Below are 20,633 nucleotides of genomic sequence, written 5' to 3'. Positions count from 1 at the left end.
TGCATAGGCAATGGAAGGCAGGCTTCATCAGCGTGTCACACACCACTTTGCAATGAGCTGGAGACAGTAAGCATTTTGAAAACATATAGCTATTTCATTGTTTGAAACCTGTTGTAATGCTCCGGGTGTCGTGGGTGTGGAGTCAAACGCAGGAGACAGAGAGTGCAATGCTGTGCTCTTTAATTGCACCAACGCACCACAGGGTGCTCACAATAATAACGGCCCCAAACACGGGGAATGAAAAATGTACAACTGAAAGACACGACCAGGCACAAACACGTTCCTCTACTACAGAGACGAAGGTCACAATGATTAATCCCGCACAACAAACGCACAACAAGCTGTCTAAAGAAGCCCAACTAATCATCACAAACAGGTTCTAACAATAAACATACAAGGAGGGGGAGGAAAGACAATCAGAGGCAGCTAATAGGCCGGTGACGACGACCGCCGAGCGCCACCTGACCCGGAAGGGAACGGACACCTGTCCGTTTTACTACAGATTATGAGGAATATTTTGCCTTCAAAGTAGCCGTGGCAACATCGGACCATATCCGTGGAAGCAATTATTTTATAAAGACACATATCCCATTGAAACCAATAGCCTGTTTCTCTTATGTTCTATTGGTTATCAACTTTCTTTCATTGTCCGGTAGCCAAACGCACGTTCACACGTAGCCTACGAACTGTGTGCATTGCTGCGCTAATAACGTTAAGAAATAATAGTTTAACAACATGTTACACTAAACGTTCTGAACTGTTGCATCAGATTCATTTTGTTTTATGTAGCCTAAGCCTACTATTGTTTGGGCTATTTTCTTCTCGACAAGCTGACCAATAGAATAGGTCAACTTTTCTACTATGGGGAATAGTAGACTGACATAGGCTCATAGGCAGCGCGTCCATAAGGCTAAGTCAACCGATCGCTCTGCCTCCACCCGCCTGCCCGTCTAGCATCACTACTCTGGACGGTTCTGACTTAGAATATGTGGACAACTGTAAATACCTGGGTGTCAACTATAAATACCTAGACTGTAAACTCTCCTTCCAGACTCACATTAAGAATCTCCAATCCAAAGTTATATCTAGAATTCGCTTCCTATTTCGCAACAAAGCCTCCTTCACTCATACTGCCAAACATACCGTCGTGACTATCCTACCGATCCTTGACTTCGGCAATGTTATTTACAAAATAGCCTCCAACACAAACTGGACGCAGTCTATCACAGTGCAATCCGTTTTGTCACCAAAGCCCCATATTCTACACACCACTGCAACCTGTATGCTCTTGTTGGCTGCTCCTCGCTACATATTCGTCGCCAAACCCACTGGCTCCAGGTCATCTATAAGTCTTTGCTAGGTAAAGCTCCGCCCTATCTCAGCTCACTGGTCACCATAGTAACACCCACCCGTAGCACTCGCTCCAGCAGGTATATTTCACAGGTCATCCCCAAAGCCAACTCCCCCTTTGGCTGCCTTTCCTTCCAGTTCTCTGCTGCCAATGAATGGAACGAATTGCAAAAATCACTGAAGTTGGAGAATTACATCTCCCTCACTAACTTTAAGCATCAGCTGTAAGTGCAGTGTACCGATCACTGCACCTGTACATAGCCCATCGGTAAATAACACACCCGACTACCTCATCCCCATATTATTACTTACCCTCTTGCTCTTTTGTATCTCTACTTGCAAATCATCATCTGCACATCCATCAATCCAGTATTAATGCTAAATTGTAATTATTTTCCCTCTACGCCCTAGTCTTCTACATTTGCACGCACTATACATAGATTTTTATATTTTTATTTTGTGTTATTCTGTGTTATTTTGTCTTTTGTGTTATTGACTGTACTCTGTGTTGTTGTTTTTGTCGCACTGCTTTGCTTTATCTTGGCCAGGTCGCAGTTGTAAATGAGAACTTGTTCTCAACTGGCCTACCTGGTTAAATAAAGGTGTTCTCAACTAGCCTACCTGGTTAAATAAAGGTGAAATAAATGAATACATAAATATTGTGCTCTCTATAACTGAGCCTGCTGCTACAGTCAACAGAATGGCGTTATAATGACTTCTCTATAACTGAGCCTGCTGCTACAGTCAACAGAATGGCGTTATAATGACTTCTCTATAACTGAGCCTGCTGCTACAGTCAACAGAATGGCGTTATAATGACTTCTCTATAACGGAGCCTGCTGCTACAGTCAACAGAATGGCGTTATAATGACTTCTCTATAACTGAGCCTGCTGCTACAGTCAACAGAATGGCGTTATAATGACTTCTCTATAACTGAGCCTGCTGCTACAGTCAACAGAATGGCGTTGTCATGTATTGTCATGTTGTGTCTTTCTGTCCTTTCCTTTCACCCTGTCTCCCTCTGCTGGTCGTATTAGGTTACCTTTTCTCCCCCGCTTTCCCCCAGCTGTTCCTTGTCTCCTCTTGACTACCTCGTCACCCCTTCTCCCACCTGTTCCCTTTTTCCCTCTGATTAGTCCCCTATATCTCTCTCTGTTTTTGTTCCTGTCCTTGTCGGATTCTTGTTTGTTGTGTTTCATGCCTGAACCAGACTATCGTCATGTTTGCTGTAACCTTGTCCTGTCCTGTCGGAATCTGCCGGGCTATCTGAGCCTACCTATGGTCCTCATTCACTCTCCGTAACAGAAGAATCCGACCAAGAATGGACCCAGCGACTTCGGATCCTCTCCAGTCAGCCGTCGAGATCCAGGGAGCGATGCTAGGCAGACACGAGCAGGAATTGTCTGCTGCTCGACATGCCGTTGAGACCCTGGCCACCCAAGTCTCCAACCTCACAGAACAGGTTCACCATCTCCGCCTCGATCCACCGGCCACTTCCAGGGCTTTCGAATCTCCGGAGCCCAGAATCAATAACCCGCCGTGTTACTCTGGGGAGCCCACTGAATGCCGCTCGTTCCTCACCCAGTGTGATATTGTGTTTTCTCTCCAGCCCAACACTTACTCCAGGAGCACTGCTCGTGTCGCCTACGTCATATCTCTCCTTATTGGACGGGCTCGTGAGTGGGGCACGGCAATCTGGGAGGCAAGGGCTGAGTGTACTAACCAGTATCAGGACTTTAAGGAGGAGATGATACGGGTTTTTGATCGATCTGTTTTTGGGGAGGAGGCTTCCAGGGTCCTGTCTTCCCTATGTCAAGGTAATCGATCCATAACAGACTACTCTATTGAGTTTCGCACTCTTGCTGCCTCCAGTGGCTGGAACGAGCCGGCTTTGCTCGCTCGTTTTCTGGAGGGTCTCCGCGCAGAGGTAAAGGATGAGATTCTCTCCCGGGAGGTCCCTTCCAGCGTGGATTCCCTGATTGAACTCGCTATTCGCATTGAGCGACGGGTTGATCTTCGTCACCGAGCTCGTGGAAAGGAGCTCGCGTTCTCCGTTGCCCCCCTCTCCGCATTACTACCATCTTCCTCTGCCGGCTCGGGTGCTGAGCCTATGCAGCTGGGAGGTATCCGCATCTCGACTAAGGAGAGGGAACGGAGAATCACCAACCGCCTCTGTCTCTATTGCGGTTCTGCTGGTCATTTTGTCACTTCATGTCCAGTAAAAGCCAGAGCTCATCAGTAAGCGGAGGGCTACTGGTGAGCGCTACTACTCCTGTCTCTCCTTCAAGATCCTGCACTACCTTGTCGGTCCATCTACGCTGGACCGGTTCGTCAGCTTCCTGCAGTGCCTTAATAGACTCTGGGGCGGAGGGCTGTTTTATGGACGAGACCTGGGCTCGGGAACATGACATTCCTCTCAGACAGTTAAGGGAGTCCACGGCCTTGTTCGCCCTGGATGGTAGTCCTCTCCCCAGGATTCAGCGTGAGACGCTACCTTTAACCCTCACTGTTTCTGGTAATCATAGCGAAACCATTTCTTTTTTAATTTTTCGTTCACCTTTTACACCTGTTGTTTTGGGCCATCCCTGGCTAGTTTGTCATAATCCTTCCATTAATTGGTCTAGTAATTCTATCCTCTCCTGGAACGTCTCTTGTCATGTGAAATGTTTAATGTCTGCTATCCCTCCTGTTTCCTCTGTCTCTTCTTCACAGGAGGAGCCTGGTGATTTGACAGGGGTGCCGGAGGAATATCACGATCTGCGCACGGTGTTCAGTCGGTCCAGGGCCACCTCTCTTCCTCCACACCGGTCGTATGATTGTAGTATTGATCTCCTTCCGGGAACCACTCCCCCCCGGGGTAGACTATACTCTCTGTCGGCTCCCGAACGTAAGGCTCTCGAGGATTATTTGTCTGTAGCTCTTGACGCCGGTACCATAGTCCCCTCCTCCTCTCCCGCCGGAGCGGGGTTTTTTTTTGTCAAGAAGAAGGACGGGTCTCTGCGCCCCTGCATAGATTATCGAGGGCTGAATGACATAACAGTGAAGAATCGTTATCCGCTTCCTCTTATGTCTTCAGCCTTCGAGATCCTGCAGGGAGCCAGGTTTTTCACTAAGTTGGACCTTCGTAACGCTTACCATCTCGTGCGCATCAGGGAGGGGGACGAGTGGAAGACGGCGTTTAACACTCCGTTAGGGCACTTTGAATACCGGGTTCTTCCTTTCGGCCTCGCTAACGCTCCAGCTGTCTTTCAGGCATTAGTCAATGATGTCCTGAGAGACATGCTGAACATCTTTGTTTTCGTTTACCTTGACGATATCCTGATTTTTTCACCGTCACTCCAGATTCATGTTCAGCACGTTCGACGTGTCCTCCAGCGCCTTTTAGAGAATTGTCTTTTTGTGAAGGCTGAGAAGTGCACTTTTCATGCCTCCTCCGTCACATTTCTCGGTTCTGTTATTTCCGCTGAAGGCATTAAGATGGATCCCGCTAAGGTCCAAGCTGTCATTGATTGGCCCGCCCCTAAGTCACGCGTCGAGCTGCAGCGCTTTCTCGGCTTCGCGAACTTCTATCGTCGTTTCATCCGTAATTTCGGTCAGGTGGCAGCTCCTCTCACAGCCCTTACTTCTGTCAAGACGTGCTTTAAGTGGTCCGTTTCCGCCCAGGGAGCTTTTGATCTCCTCAAGAATCGTTTTACATCCGCTCCTATCCTTGTTACACCTGACGTCTCTAGACAGTTCGTTGTCGAGGTTGACGCGTCAGAGGTGGGCGTGGGAGCCATTCTTTCTCAGCGCTCCCTCTCTGACGACAAGGTCCACCCATGCGCGTATTTTTCTCATCGCCTGTCGCCGTCGGAACGTAACTATGATGTGGGAAACCGCGAACTGCTCGCCATCCGGTTAGCCCTAGGCGAATGGCGACAGTGGTTGGAGGGGGCGACCGTTCCTTTTGTCGTTTGGACTGACCATAGGAACCTTGAGTACATCCGTTCTGCCAAACGACTTAATGCGCGTCAGGCGCGTTGGGCGCTGTTTTTCGCTCGTTTCGAGTTCGTGATTTCTTATCGTCCGGGCTCTAAGAACACCAAGCCTGATGCTTTATCTCGTCTCTTCAGTTCTTCAGTAGCCTCCACTGACCCCGAGGGGATTCTCCCTGAGGGGCGTGTTGTCGGGTTGACTGTCTGGGGAATTGAGAGGCAGGTAAAGCAAGCGCTCACTCACACTCCGTCGCCGCGCGCTTGTCCTAGGAACCTTCTTTTCGTTCCCGTTCCTACTCGTCTGGCCGTTCTTCAGTGGGCTCACTCTGCCAAGTTAGCCGGCCACCCTGGCGTTCGGGGTACGCTTGCTTCCATTCGCCAGCGTTTTTGGTGGCCCACCCGGGAGCATGACACGCGTCGTTTCGTGGCTGCTTGTTCGGTCTGCGCGCAGACTAAGTCCGGTAACTCCCCTCCTGCCGGCCGTCTCAGGCCGCTTCCCATTCCCTCTCGACCGTGGTCTCACATCGCCTTAGATTTTGTCACCGGACTGCCTTCGTCAGCGGGGAAGACTGTTATTCTTACGGTTGTCGATAGGTTCTCTAAGGCGGCTCATTTCATTCCCCTTGCTAAGCTTCCTTCTGCTAAAGAGACGGCACAAATCATCATCGAGAATGTTTTCAGAATTCATGGCCTTCCGTCAGACGTCGTTTCGGACAGAGGTCCGCAATTCACGTCTCAATTTTGGAGGGAGTTTTGCCGTTTGATTGGGGCTTCCGTCAGTCTCTCTTCCGGCTTTCACCCCCAGTCTAACGGTCAAGCAGAACGGGCCAATCAGACTATTGGTCGCATCTTACGCAGTCTTTCTTTTCGCAACCCTGCGTCTTAGTCAGAACAGCTCCCCTGGGCAGAATACGCCCACAACTCGCTTCCTTCGTCTGCGACCGGGCTATCTCCTTTTCAGAGTAGCCTCGGGTACCAGCCTCCGCTGTTCTCATCTCAGTTCGCCGAGTCCAGCGTCCCCTCCGCTCAGGCTTTTGTCCAACGTTGCGAGCGCACCTGGAAGAGGGTCAGGTCTGCACTTTGCCGTTATAGGACGCAGACTGTGAGGGCTGCTAATAAGCGTAGAACTAAGAGTCCTAGATATTGTCGCGGTCAGAGAGTTTGGCTCTCCACTCAGAACCTTCCCCTTAAGACGGCTTCTCGCAAGTTGACCCCGCGGTTCATTGGTCCGTTCCGTATTTCTCGGGTCATTAATCCTGTCGCAGTTCGACTTCTTCTTCCGCGATACCTTCGTCGCGTCCACCCGGTCTTCCATGTCTCCTGTATCAAGCCCGTTCTTCGCGCCCCCGCTCGTCTTCCCCCCCCCCCCCCATCCTTGTCGAGGGCGCACCCATCTACAGGGTCCGCAGGATTTTGGACATGCGTCCTCGGGGCCGTGGTCACCAGTACCTCGTTGATTGGGAGGGGTAAGGTCCTGAGGAGAGGAGTTGGGTTCCCTCTCGGGACGTGCTGGACCGTGCGCTGATCGAGGATTTCCTCCGTTGCCACCAGGTTTCCTCCTCGAGTGCGCCAGGAGGCGCTCGGTGAGTGGGGGGGTACTGTCATGTATTGTCATGTTGTGTCTTTCTGTCCTTTCCTTTCACCCTGTCTCCCTCTGCTGGTCGTATTAGGTTACCTTTTCTCCCCCGCTTTCCCCCAGCTGTTCCTTGTCTCCTCTTGACTACCTCGTCACCCCTTCTCCCACCTGTTCCCTTTTTCCCTCTGATTAGTCCCCTATATCTCTCTCTGTTTTTGTTCCTGTCCTTGTCGGATTCTTGTTTGTTGTGTTTCATGCCTGAACCAGAATATCGTCATGTTTGCTGTAACCTTGTCCTGTCCTGTCGGAATCTGCCGGGCTATCTGAGCCTACCTATGTTTGATTATTAAAGAAGCTCTGTTTAAGTTAGTTCGCTTTTGGGTCCTCATTCACTCACCGTAACAGGCGTTATAATGACTTCTCTATAACTGAGCCTGCTGCTACAGTCAACAGAATGGCGTTATAATGACTTCTCTATAACTGAGCCTGCTGCTACAGTCAACAGAATGGCGTTATAATGACTTCTCTATAACTGAGCCTGCTGCTACAGTCAACAGAATGGCGTTATAATGACTTCTCTATAACTGAGCCTGCTGCTACAGTCAACAGAATGGCGTTATAATGACTTCTCTATAACTGAGCCTGCTGCTACAGTCAACAGAATGGCGTTATAATGACTTCTCTATAACTGAGCCTGCTGCTACAGTCAACAGAATGGCGTTATAATGACTTCTCTATAACTGAGCCTGCTGCTACAGTCAACAGAATGGCGTTATAATGACTTCTCTATAACTGAGCCTGCTGCTACAGTCAACAGAATGGCGTTATAATGACTTCTCTATAACTGAGCCTGCTGCTACAGTCAACAGAATGGCGTTATAATGACTTCTCTATAACGGAGCCTGCTGCTACAGTCAACAGAATGGCGTTATAATGACTTCTCTATAACGGAGCCTGCTGCTACAGTCAACAGAATGGCGTTATAATGACTTCTCTATAACGGAGCCTGCTGCTACAGTCAACAGAATGGCGTTATAATGACTTCTCTATAACTGAGCCTGCTGCTACAGTCAACAGAATGGCGTTATAATGACTTCTCTATAACTGAGCCTGCTGCTACAGTCAACAGAATGGCGTTATAATGACTTCTCTATAACTGAGCCTGCTGCTACAGTCAACAGAATGGCGTTATAATGACTTCTCTATAACTGAGCCTGCTGCTACAGTCAACAGAATGGCGTTATAATGACTTCTCTATAACGGAGCCTGCTGCTACAGTCAACAGAATGGCGTTATAATGACTTCTCTATAACTGAGCCTGCTGCTACAGTCAACAGAATGGCGTTATAATGACTTCTCTATAACTGAGCCTGCTGCTACAGTCAACAGAATGGCGTTATAATGACTTCTCTATAACTGAGCCTGCTGCTACAGTCAACAGAATGGCGTTATAATGACTTCTCTATAACTGAGCCTGCTGCTACAGTCAACAGAATGGCGTTATAATGACTTCTCTATAACTGAGCCTGCTGCTACAGTCAACAGAATGGCGTTATAATGACTTCTCTATAACTGAGCCTGCTGCTACAGTCAACAGAATGGCGTTATAATGACTTCTCTATAACTGAGCCTGCTGCTACAGTCAACAGAATGGCGTTATAATGACTTCTCTATAACTGAGCCTGCTGCTACAGTCAACAGAATGACGTTATAATGACTTCTCTATAACTGAGCCTGCTGCTACAGTCAACAGAATGGCGTTATAATGACTTCTCTATAACTGAGCCTGCTGCTACAGTCAACAGAATGGCGTTATAATGACTTCTCTATAACTGAGCCTGCTGCTACAGTCAACAGAATGGCGTTATAATGACTTCTCTATAACTGAGCCTGCTGCTACAGTCAACAGAATGGCGTTATAATGACTTCTCTATAACTGAGCCTGCTGCTACAGTCAACAGAATGGCGTTATAATGACTTCTCTATAACTGAGCCTGCTGCTACAGTCAACAGAATGGCGTTATAATGACTTCTCTATAACTGAGCCTGCTGCTACAGTCAACAGAATGGCGTTATAATGACTTCTCTATAACTGAGCCTGCTGCTACAGTCAACAGAATGCTGTAATAATAACCTCTCTCTCGCCGTCTCCATCATCACAATTCCACTGAACTCACTGCTGAGAGAGAAAGAGAGAGAGAGAGAGGGAGAGACAGAGAGAGAGAGAGAGAGAGAGAGAGAGAGAGAGAGAGAGAGAGAGAGACAGAGAGAGAGAGAGAGAGAGAGAGAGAGAGAGAGAGAGAGAGAGAGAGAGAGAGAGAGAGAGAGACAGAGAGAGAGAGACAGACAGACAGACAGACAGACAGACAGACAGACAGACAGACAGACAGACAGACAGACAGACAGACAGACAAAAGCTGTGTTCGAATACTCATACTACCCACACTAATCATACTATTTGTGACGTGAATTGAGTATATAGTATGCTTATTGGTCATAGTATGGATATAGTTAGTATGCCAAAAGTTTCCAGATTTCGTACTAAATTCACCAAAATATGAAGTATACACGCAGAGGACACTATTTCCGTACTTTAGGGCCCATAATGCAATTATTCAGGAAATGGGAGTGGCTTCACATCGTTTCCAGATTTGAAGAAAATTTGGAAAAATATGCAGTCCAACAATAGCGGCTACAAATTAATTGCTTTAACTAATTATGAGCAATGTAATAAAGTAATTACTTTCAAATAAGTTACCTTAAATGTTATGTTGGCTGACAATCTGTTAGCTACGCTGTCCCACATTGCATATCATTACAGCAGTATGTACCGGTATGTTAGCTAGCTACCTAACGTTAGTAGTTGTACATAAACTTGCCAGTATATTAACTATAGGCTATCTAACTAGCCAAAGTTTATTGACTTGATTATTCCCGTCATTCTTAGCTAAGCTAAATGGAATAGTTGTTGTGAGTTTTCAATGAACATTCGGGTGCTTTCATAAATTTGTTCTGGCTATCTACTCCGATTTCAGAGCACTCTAGTCTGAGCACAGAATAATGAATTGACTAGTGTTCAACACCGAATATGGCCGGTGTCAGTTAACGATGGCAAAAAAGCGTAATTAAATTGTTGCCAGAAACACAGTTAGTCACCAACACTCTGGATAACACTGAAAACTGCCTAACCAGCTCTGCTAGGGCGAGTGAAATGGTCAGAATGGCCACTCTCATTTGTGTCTGGAAGTAGCTAGCAAGCTAGCCAACGTTAGCTTGGGTGCTTGACTGCCTTTGAAGGGAGAGCTTCTCAGGGAATGGCACTTTCTGTTTCCCAAGGTGAAATGAGTTGAATATAAAGAGTTCTGCCTAGTTGTTTCCTATATGTTTTCTACATGTTTCCTGTACTGTATATTTCCTACATGTTTCCTATATGTTGCCTCCATTTTATCTATATGTTTCCTATATTTTACCTATATGTCTCCTCCATTTTACCTATATGTTTTTCCCTATATGTTTCCTCCATTTTCCCTATATGTTTCCTACATGTTTCCTATATGTTTCCTGTATCTTTTCTGTATGTTTCCTCCATTTTACCTATATGTTTCCTTACAGCCAGACAGAGACAACACACACAGACAAAGTTAGAAAGATCAAGATAAACTAATATCATATTGTGACAAATATAACCACATATCGTCCACCTTGGCATTTTATAATTCCTATCACAAACACACACATGCACTTATGCACGCACACACATGCACATGCACACGTGTGCACACACACAGACACACACACATACACACACACTTCTTCGTTCAGCCTCCTTATCACATGCTAAACACGCCAATGTCAAACTGTCCCATGATGGGAAATTGATTTCATGCTTAGATAACTATCAGAGAGAGAGAGAGACAGAGGGAGCGAGAGAGATATATAAATGCTTGTTTTGATAACTGTTGCCTGAGCCATTACCAACCTCTTTCTATGTCTCTCTCTCTCTTTCCCTCCATCTTTCTCTCCATCTTTCTATCTTTCATCATGTGTGTGTTTCATTCCCCATCACACACTCAGATCATCATTAGTCAAAGACAAACAACAGGAATGAAGAACAAACAGAAGTGAAAAGAGGGGTGTGAATAGAGAAGGGAACATGTAGTTGAGAGGGAAGGGTAGGGAGGAAAGGATAGGGGTGACAGTGAAACAATAGCAGGTCTTTAGAAAACTGTGGCCATCGATGCTACTGGAACCACAGCGAGGGAGGGCATGGTCACACAATACTGCTCTACTGTACTGGCATCACGCCTCTGCTTTGGTCTAGGTCAGAACCTAGGTCAAATACATCAATGTCAAACTATTTGAGTTGTGCTTGAGTTTGCTTTTGGGATTATCCCATGTGTTCCATTTTGAGATGGAAGGAGTAGAGAGGACAGTTAAGGGTAGGGGTAGTGTGAGAGGGGAGGGGCAGAGAGATTGAGAGAGAAAAGTATGATGACAACATTTAAAAAATATATTTAACATTTATTTAACTAGGCAAGTCAGTTAAGAACCAATTCTTATTTTCAATGACAGCCCAGGAACTGTGGGTTAACTACCTTGTTCAGGGGCAGAATGACAGATTTGTACCTTTTTACATTGGGATTTGATCTAGCAACCTTTTGGTTACTGGCCCAATGCTCTAACCACTAAGCTACCTGCCACACAAAGGGTCACTCTCTCTCTCTCTATTTATATATATCTTTGTCTCCATCCCTCCCTCTCTCTCTCCTTCTCTCACTATCTTTCTCTGTCTGAATCCTCTGTCTGGTCTCTGGGGTCTGTAATGGGGGTTTCCCATTGGTTGAGGCTCCCTAGTGATGCTGAGAATAACCACGAATCAGACCGGAGGGAGCCCCTTGACATGGTTACCACAGCAACCCCTCAACTGAAAACACACAAGTGAAAGTAGAGGGGGATATCATAAACATGAAACAATCCTTGACTAAGTTCCTTACACAAAAGCTTTCTATGGTGGCAGTGAACTATGTGCTGTACTGGAGCAGGCATTTCAACTGCTATCTGATAGAGGGTGTAAGAACATGACTACACAGCCACAAGTCTATGGACCCTATCTACAACAGTTGTACATACTGTTGTTGCCATGACACAATGTATCACACTGTAGGTAGAGATTCTACAGAGAAATGCTTGCGTGTATAATAACTCTTTCCAACACACCCCTTAGTAGTAGGCCATGCCTACTACACACCCCTTAGCAGGAGCCCACGCTCCCCTACACACCCCTTAGCAGGAGGCCACGCCCTCCTACACACCCCTTAGCAGGAGCCCACACCCTCCTACACACCCCTTAGCAGGAGCCCATGTCCTCCACACACACCTTAGCAGGAGGCCACGCCCTCCTACACACCCCTTATCAGGAGGCCATGCCCTCCTACACACCCCTTAGCAGGAGGCCACGCCCTCCTACATACCCCTTAGCAGGAGCCCACGCCCTCCTACACACCTTAGCAGGAGGCCATGCCCTCCTTCATACCCCTTAGCATGAGCCCACGCCCTCCTACACACCCCTTAGCAGGAGCCCATGCCCTCCTACACACCCCTTAGTAGGAGCCCACACCCTACTACACACCCCTTAGCAGGAGCCCACGTCCTCCTACACACCCCTTAGCAGGAGGCCACGCCCTCCTACACACCCCTTAGCAGGAGCCCACGCCCTTCTACACACCCCTTAGCAGGAGGCCACGCCCTCCTACACACCCCTTAGCAGGAGCCCACGCCCTCCTATACACCCCTTAGCAGGAGCCCACACCCTCCTACACACCCCTTAGCAGGAGGTCATGTCCTCCTACACACCCTTTAGCAGGAGCCCACGTCCTCCTACACACCCCTTATCAGGAGGCCATGCCCTCCTACACACCCCTTATCAGGAGGCCACGCCCTCCTACACACCCCTTAGCAGGAGGTCATGTCCTCCTACACACCCCTTAGCAGGAGCCCACGTCCTCCTACACACCCCTTATCAGGAGGCCACGCCCTCCTACACACCCCTTAGCAGGAGGCCACACCCTCTTTCATGGTCCTTCTGATCCTTCCAAATCCCTAGACTGAATCATTACTGCCATGGCTTGGAGTGAGTGAGTGAGTGAGTGAGTGAGTGAGTGAGTGAGTGAGTGAGTGAGTGAGTGAGTGAGTGAGTGTGTCCGCAGGGAATTGACATCACAGTCCGAGTCCCAGCCTGTAAGAGTCCCAGCATAGCATGTCCCAGCATAGCCCAGCATAGCCCAGCATAGCCCAGCATAGCATGTCCCAGCATAGCCCAGCGTAGCCCAGGATAGCATGTCCCAGCATAGCCCAGCATAGCCCAGCATAGCATGTCCCAGCATAGCCCAGCATAACCCAGCATAGCCCAGCCCAGCATAGCCCAGCCCAGCATAGCCCAGCCCAGCATAGCCCAGCATAGCATGTCCCAGCATAGCCCAGCATAGCCCAGCCCAGCATTGCCCAGCCCAGCATAGCCCAGCCCAGCATAGCCCAGCATAGCCCAGCCCAGCATAGCCCAGCCCAGCATAGCCCAGCATAGCTCAGCCAAGCATAGCTCAGCATAGCCCAGCCCAGCATAGCCCAGTCCAGCATAGCCCAGCCCAGCATAGCTCAGCCAAGCATAGCCCAACATAGCTCAGCCAAGCATAGCCCAGCATGTCCTTACCTGTGCAGGTGAAACACTTGACATGGAAGTGTGTGTCCTGAACGCGCACCACCTCTCCCTTACACGCCTCCCGACAACGCTGGCACCGGATTGGTCCAGTGCTCCGCTCACCGCCCAAAGAGGCCTGCTGATAGGCTGTAAAAAGACAGGAGTAGAGACAGCTGACCTCATCCAATCATAACAAACGATGTTTGTCCCCCAGGTGGCACCATATTCCCTATAGAGTTCACTACTACTTAACATGGCCCATAGGGAACAGGGTGCCACCTGGGATGCAACCAACAATACCAAACAATACAAAACAGTCAATATATATCATCTGTGCTATACTATAGTTGGCAATAGCCTCTCTACCCTTCTGTCATGCTCTGTATGCATATTTGTGAGTGGATTTGACATATTGCTCATTCCCACATTCTATAATAGTCAATTGTTTCCTTAACAATGTCAGTATTCCTTACCAGTCACACCCTAACAGGGACAGAACAGAACACAAATGGGAAATTGGAATCCAATGCTAGTTTGTTGTGCCAAAACAGGATGCAAGGGGAACGGTGGAAGTCGACCACTATATTATGTTACGGGAGGAATCAAAACAAAAAACAAAACTCCACAGGTTTCCACAGACATGCCAATGAACAAGTGGGTACTAGACAGAGTGTGTGTCTGTCTGTGTCAGTGAGTGCGTGCGTGCATACGTTTGTGTGTGTATAGGCCACTGCCATGCCCGTCTGCAGTGATAAGCAACCTGAAATTGAGTGTGGGATTGGCATAGATTAACCCAATTCTCTGTGACAAGAGGGAAGTAGTGTGTGCCAGGTAGAGTAATCCTCTAGGCTTCGGTCCTCTAGAGAGGAGAGGAGAGGAGAGGAGAGGAGAATAGGTATCATGGGAGCTAGCCACTAGCCAGGGCACAGAGAGGATGAGAGAAGGAGGATAATGCCTTCCACCTGTCTTCCTTTCTGAGGACATCAACAGCAGAGAGAGGAGGAGAGAAGAGAAGAAGATAGGAGAGAAGAGAAGGAGGATAATGCCTTCCACCTGTCTTCCTTTCTGAGGACATCAACAGCAGAGAGAGGAGGAGAGAAGAGAAGAAGAGAGGAGAGAAGAGAAGGAGGATAATGCAATTCACCTGTCTTCCTTCCTGAGAACATCAACAGCAGAGCGAGGAGGAGAAAAGAGTAGAAGATAGGAGAGAAGAGAAGAGAAGGAGGATAATGCCGTTCACCTGTCTTCCTTCCTGAGAACATCAACAGCAGAGCGAGGGAAAGTACACAGCCCAGCATTACCCGGATTAAAGAACAATTCCACTCAAAACTATCTTGTGGTATTTGTTATACTATTTTTATATCTTAAAATATTTGAGGGGGTCGAATAGCTTTAATATTGCAGATAGATTGGGGCTTCCATCAATGTAATTGTAATTTCCAATCCCCCATATATTTTTTACCTGATGCCCCGGCAGGTATTACATACATTTTACAGACACAATCTATTTTACATTAGTTATCTTGCTGTTATTAGTCCCAGCCTTCATCTCCCCTCAACCCCTCCCATCTATCTCTGAACACCATCCAGTCCCAGTCTTCAGCTCTCCTCAACCCCTCCCATCTATCTCTGAAGACCATCCAGTCCCAGCCTTCAGCTCTCCTCAACCCCTCCCATCTATCTCTGAAGACCATCCAGTCCCAGCCTTCTGCTCCCCTCAACCCCTCCCATCTATCTCTGAAGACCATCCAGTCCCAGCTCCCCTCATCCCCTTCCATCTATCTCTGAAGACCATCCAGTCCCAGCCTTCAGCTCCACTCAACCCCTTCCATCTATCTCTGAAGACCATCCAGTCCCAGCTCCCCTCAACCCCTTCCATCTATCTCTGAAGACCATCCAGTCCCAGCCTTCAGCTCCCCTCAACCCCTCCCATCTATCTATGAAGACCATCCAGTCCCAGCCTTCAGCTCCACTCAACCCCTTCCATCTATCTCTGAAGACCATCCAGTCCCAGCCTACAGCTCCACTCAACCCCTCCCATCTATCTCTGAAGACTATCCAGTCCCAGCCTTCAGCTCCACTCAACCCCTTCCATCTATCTCTGAAGACCATCCAGTCCCAGCTCCCCTCAACCCCTTCCATCTATCTCTGAAGACCATCCAGTCCCAGCCTTCAGCTCCCCTCAACCCCTCCCATCTATCTATGAAGACCATCCAGTCCCAGCCTTCAGCTCCACTCAACCCCTTCCATCTATCTCTGAAGACCATCCAGTCCCAGCCTACAGCTCCACTCAACCCCTCCCATCTATCTCTGAAGACTATCCAGTCCCAGCCTTCAGCTCCACTCAACCCCTTCCATCTTTCTCTGAAGACCATCCAGTCCCAGCCTTCAGCTCTCCTCAACCCCTTCCATCTATCTCTGAAGACCATCCAGTCCCAGCCTTCAGCTCCACTCAACCCCTTCCATCTATCTCTGAAGACCATCCAGTCCCAGCCTTCAGCTCCACTCAACCCCTTCCATCTTTCTCTGAAGACCATCCAGTCCCAGCCTTCAGCTCTCCTTAACCCCTTCCATCTATCTCTGAAGACCATCCAGTCCCAGCCTTCAGCTCCCCTCAACCCCTCCCATCTATCTCTGAAGACCATCCAGTCCCAGCCTTCAGCTCCACTCAACCCCTTCCATCTATCTCTGAAGACCATCCAGTCCCAGCCTACAGCTCCACTCAACCCCTCCCATCTATCTCTGAAGACCATCCAGTCCCAGCCTTCAGCTCCACTCAACCCCTTCCATCTTTCTCTGAAGACCATCCAGTCCCAGCCTTCAGCTCTCCTCAACCCCTTCCATCTATCTCTGAAGACCATCCAGTCCCAGCCTTCAGCTCCACTCAACCCCTTCCATCTATCTCTGAAGACCATCCAGTCCCAGCCTTCAGCTCCACTCAACCCCTTCCATCTTTTTCTTAACACCATCCAGTTTCCTATTTGCCATATATTTTTCAATTGTGCTGTGATGTTTCACAAAAGTCCTGAACCTTTCTATTCTCATAGTTTCTACAGGTTGTAAATTAAAAACATTATTTTTTGCTAAAAGTATTATTATATTATTGATTGATTGACTATGACGTTTCAGATCACCCAGTATTGCTGTCTGCAGAGTTAGCTCCAGGTAAATGTTACAATTCTTCAGCCATTCCTGGACCTGCTACCGAAAGCAAGCTACATATGGACAGTACCAAAACAAATGATTCTGTCTCTTCACAGCAACATCTGCAGAGCTGGGAGGGTAGTAACCCCCATATATATAACATGCTGTTGGTTGCAAGAATTTTGTATGATAATATAAATAGAAAAGTCTTGAATCCGGCGTCGTTTTGCATATCATGTGCCATGGAATCAGTACATCAAAAATCTCTTCCAAACTATTTTGCTATCTATATGGCACAGCTATCATTTTTTTGTTCCTTAAATGACACTGGTATATTTTTTCATTTATCACAATTTTCTTCAACCAATTTTGGTCTTTAATATAAAGGCGACAGACAAGTTCCTTACTTTTTCCCTTTCCACTTGTCTCTTCAATTTTTACGATAATGCTGCAATCAGTTGGTTGTAATTTTGGGTAGAGCATACATTTCCATATATTTGTGTTGGCTACATGTGTGACATAAATCCACTTTTGATAGTTACAGTATGTCACACATGCAGGCCAAACTCTCTCTCTCTTTGTCTAGGGGCATCATAATGCCTTTCAGCTGAAAGAGCCAAGGCCAAACTCTCTCTCTCTCTCTCTCTCTCTCTCTCTCTCTTGCTCTCTCTCTCTCTCTCTCTCTCTCTCTCTCTCTCTCTCTCTCTCTCTCTCTCTCTCTCTCTCTCTACTGCAAGTCTCTCTGGATAAGAGCGTCTGCTAAATGACTCACTACTGTAATAAGTCTCTCTGGATAAGAGTGTCTGCTAAATGACTCACTACTGTAAGTCTCTCTGGATAAGAGTGTCTGCTAAATGAATCACTACTGTAGTATCTCTGGATAAGAGTGTCTGCAAAATGACTCACTACTGTAATAAGTCTCTCTGGATAAGAGTGTCTGCTAAATGACTCACTACTGTAGTATCTCTGGATAAGAGTGTCTGCTAAATTACTCACTACTGTAGTATCTCTGGATCAGAGTGTCTGCTAAATGACTCACTACTGTAATAAGTCTCTCTGGATAAGAGAGTCTGCTAAATGACTCATTACTGTAATAAGTCTCTCTGGATAAGAGAGTCTGCTAAATGACTCACTACTGTAGTATCTCTGGATAAGAGTGTCTGCTAAATGACTCACTACTGTAATTACTCTCTCTGGATAAGATAGTCTGCTAAATGACTCACTACTGTAATAAGTCTCTCTGGATAAGAGTGTCTGCTAAATGACTCACTACTGTAAGTCTCTCTGGATAAGAGTGTCTACTAAATGACTCACTACTGTAGTCTCTCTGGATAAGAGTGTCTGCTAAATGACTCACTACTGTAGTCTCTCTGGATAAGAGAGTCTGCTAAATGACTCACTACTGTAGTATCTCTGGATAAGAGTGTCTGCTAAATGACTCACTACTGTAGTCTCTCTGGATAAGAGTGTCTGCTAAATGACTCACTACTGTAGTCTCTCTGGATAAGAGAGTCTGCTAAATGACTCACTACTGTAGTATCTCTGGATAAGAGTGTCTGCTAAATGACTCACTACTGTAGTATCTCTGGATAAGAGTGTCTGCTAAATGACTCACTACTGTAGTATCTCTGGATAAGAGTGTCTGCTAAATGACTCACTACTGTAGTCTCTCTGGATAAGAGTGTCTGCTAAATGACTCACTACTGTAGTATCTCTGGATAAGAGTGTCTGCTAAATGACTCACTACTGTAGTATCTCTGGATCAGAGTGTCTGCTAAATGACTCACTACTGTAATAAGTCTCTCTGGATAAGAGTGTCTGCTAAATGACTCACTACTGTAGTATCTCTGGATAAGAGTGTCTGCTAAATGACTCACTACTGTAGTCTCTCTGGATAAGAGTGTCTGCTAAATGACTCACTACTGTAGTCTCTCTGGATAAGAGTGTCTGCTAAATGACTCACTACTGTAGTCTCTCTGGATAAGAGTGTCTGCTAAATGACTCACTACTGTAGTATCTCTGGATAAGAGTGTCTGCTAAATGACTCACTACTGTAGTATCTCTGGATCAGAGTGTCTGCTAAATGACTCACTACTGTAGTATCTCTGGATAAGAGTGTCTGCTAAATGACTCACTACTGTAGTATCTCTGGATAAGAGTGTCTGCTAAATGACTCACTACTGTAGTATCTCTGGATAAGAGTGTCTGCTAAATGACTCACTACTGTAGTATCTCTGGATAAGAGCGTCTGCTAAATGACTCAAATCTAAATGTCTGTCTCTGTTGAGTGTTAAGTCATCCCAGACAAACAGAACAAAGGTTCTGTATCAGTTGTATCTAAGTGGTTCATTAACATTGTTGTCATTAGCTGTAACCATTGGTCCTGGATCACTGAAGGTGGTAGTGGTAAGGTAAACGCCACCGTCGGAGGCACATACACAGGTCCTGGATAGGCTAAGTCAGGGCTGCCCAACCCTCTTCTTGGAGATCTACCGTCCTGCGGGTTTTCAGTCCAACCCTAATTTAACACACCTGCTACTACTTAGCTACTCAACAAGACATTAACTAGCTGAATCAAATTCGCTAAATTAGGGTTGGACTGAAAAACCTACAGGACAGTAGATCTCCAGGAAGAGGTTTGGGCTGCCCTGGGCTAAGTGAATCAGGCAAGGCGATAGCTAAGTGGTTAAATACATAAGGCAGGAGGCTGCTGCTATTTAAAAACTGGTCCTGGATCAGTGAACGGGGCAGCTTAGTGGTTCAGTAGTTTTACTACCAAATGGTAAGACAGCTCCTGGATCAGTTGCTAAGTGATATAAGACAAAGGGCCGTGGCAGTCTGCTGCTATTTCTACGCCGACCTCAACACAGGCTGAGAGCTCACAGTCACAAGGGATTGTGGGAGATTGGATGTGACATGTCCCTCGCACTCTCTCACTCCCTCTTTCCACTATATCTCTCTCAATTCATTTTAATTCAAAGGTCTTTATTGGCATGGGAAACATTCCATATGTTTACATTGCCAAAACAAATGGAATAGACAATAAACAAAAGGGAAATAAACAGGAAACAGTAAACATTACACACACAAAAGTAGTAAAATAATATAGACATTTCAAATGTTATATTATTGGCTTTGTACAGTGTTGTGACAATGTTCAAGTAGTTTTGAAGTATGAAAAGGAAAATAAATAAACAGATAAATCTAGGTTTTTATTTCCAATGGTGTTTGTTCTTCACTGGTTGCCCTTTTCTCATGGCAACGGGCCACAAATCTTTCTGCTGTGATGGCGCACTGTGGTATTTCACCTAACAGATATGGGAGTTTATCAATGTTTTATTTGTTTTCAAATTCTTTGTGGGTCTGTGTGATCTGTTGGAAATATGTGTCTCTAACGTGGTCATACATTTGGCAGAAGATTAAAAAGTGCAGCTCAGTTTCCACCTCATTTTGTGGGCAGTGTGCACATATCCTGTCTTCTCCTGAGAGCCAGGTCTGCCTATGGTGGCCTCTCTCAATAGCAAGGCTATGCTCACTGAGTCTGTACATAGTCAAGGATTGTCTTAATTTAGGGTCAGTCATAGTGGTCAGGTATTCTAAAACCCTAGAGGGCAATGGCTTCTAGAACTGACTCAAGTATTTTTAGCCAGATCCTAATTGGGATGTTGATGTTGATGTTCCTTTTGATGGCGTAGAAGGCCCTTCTTGCCTTGTCTCTTAGATTGTTCACAGCCGTGTGTACCTGTGGTGTTGATGTTTAGGCCGAGGTAGGTGTAAATATTTGTGTGCTCTAGGTCACCAGTGTGTAGATTGAATTTGTATTTGTTGTCTTGGCTACTGGACCTTTTTTGTTACACCATTATTTATGTCTTACTGAGATTTACTGTCAGGGCC

General features: G+C 46.8%; 1 protein-coding gene across 3 annotated transcripts in view; it reads right to left on the bottom strand.

The window, feature by feature from the left end:
* Positions 1–20,633, bottom strand: part of LOC110504625 (actin-binding LIM protein 3) — a 103,698-nt gene that overhangs the window by 63,120 nt on the left and 19,945 nt on the right. For all 3 annotated transcript variants that reach the window (XM_036970230.1, XM_036970231.1, XM_036970232.1), the window contains exon 2: positions 13,608–13,742. In XM_036970230.1, coding sequence (XP_036826125.1) covers positions 13,608–13,742 — 135 coding nt within the window. The remainder of the gene's footprint in view (positions 1–13,607; positions 13,743–20,633) is intronic.

This window comes from Oncorhynchus mykiss, chromosome 31 (genome assembly GCF_013265735.2).
Source record: "Oncorhynchus mykiss isolate Arlee chromosome 31, USDA_OmykA_1.1, whole genome shotgun sequence".
Lineage (NCBI taxonomy): Eukaryota > Metazoa > Chordata > Actinopteri > Salmoniformes > Salmonidae > Oncorhynchus > Oncorhynchus mykiss.
Note: the sequence above shows the minus strand (reverse complement) of the source record. Positions and strands in the feature narration are given on the sequence as shown.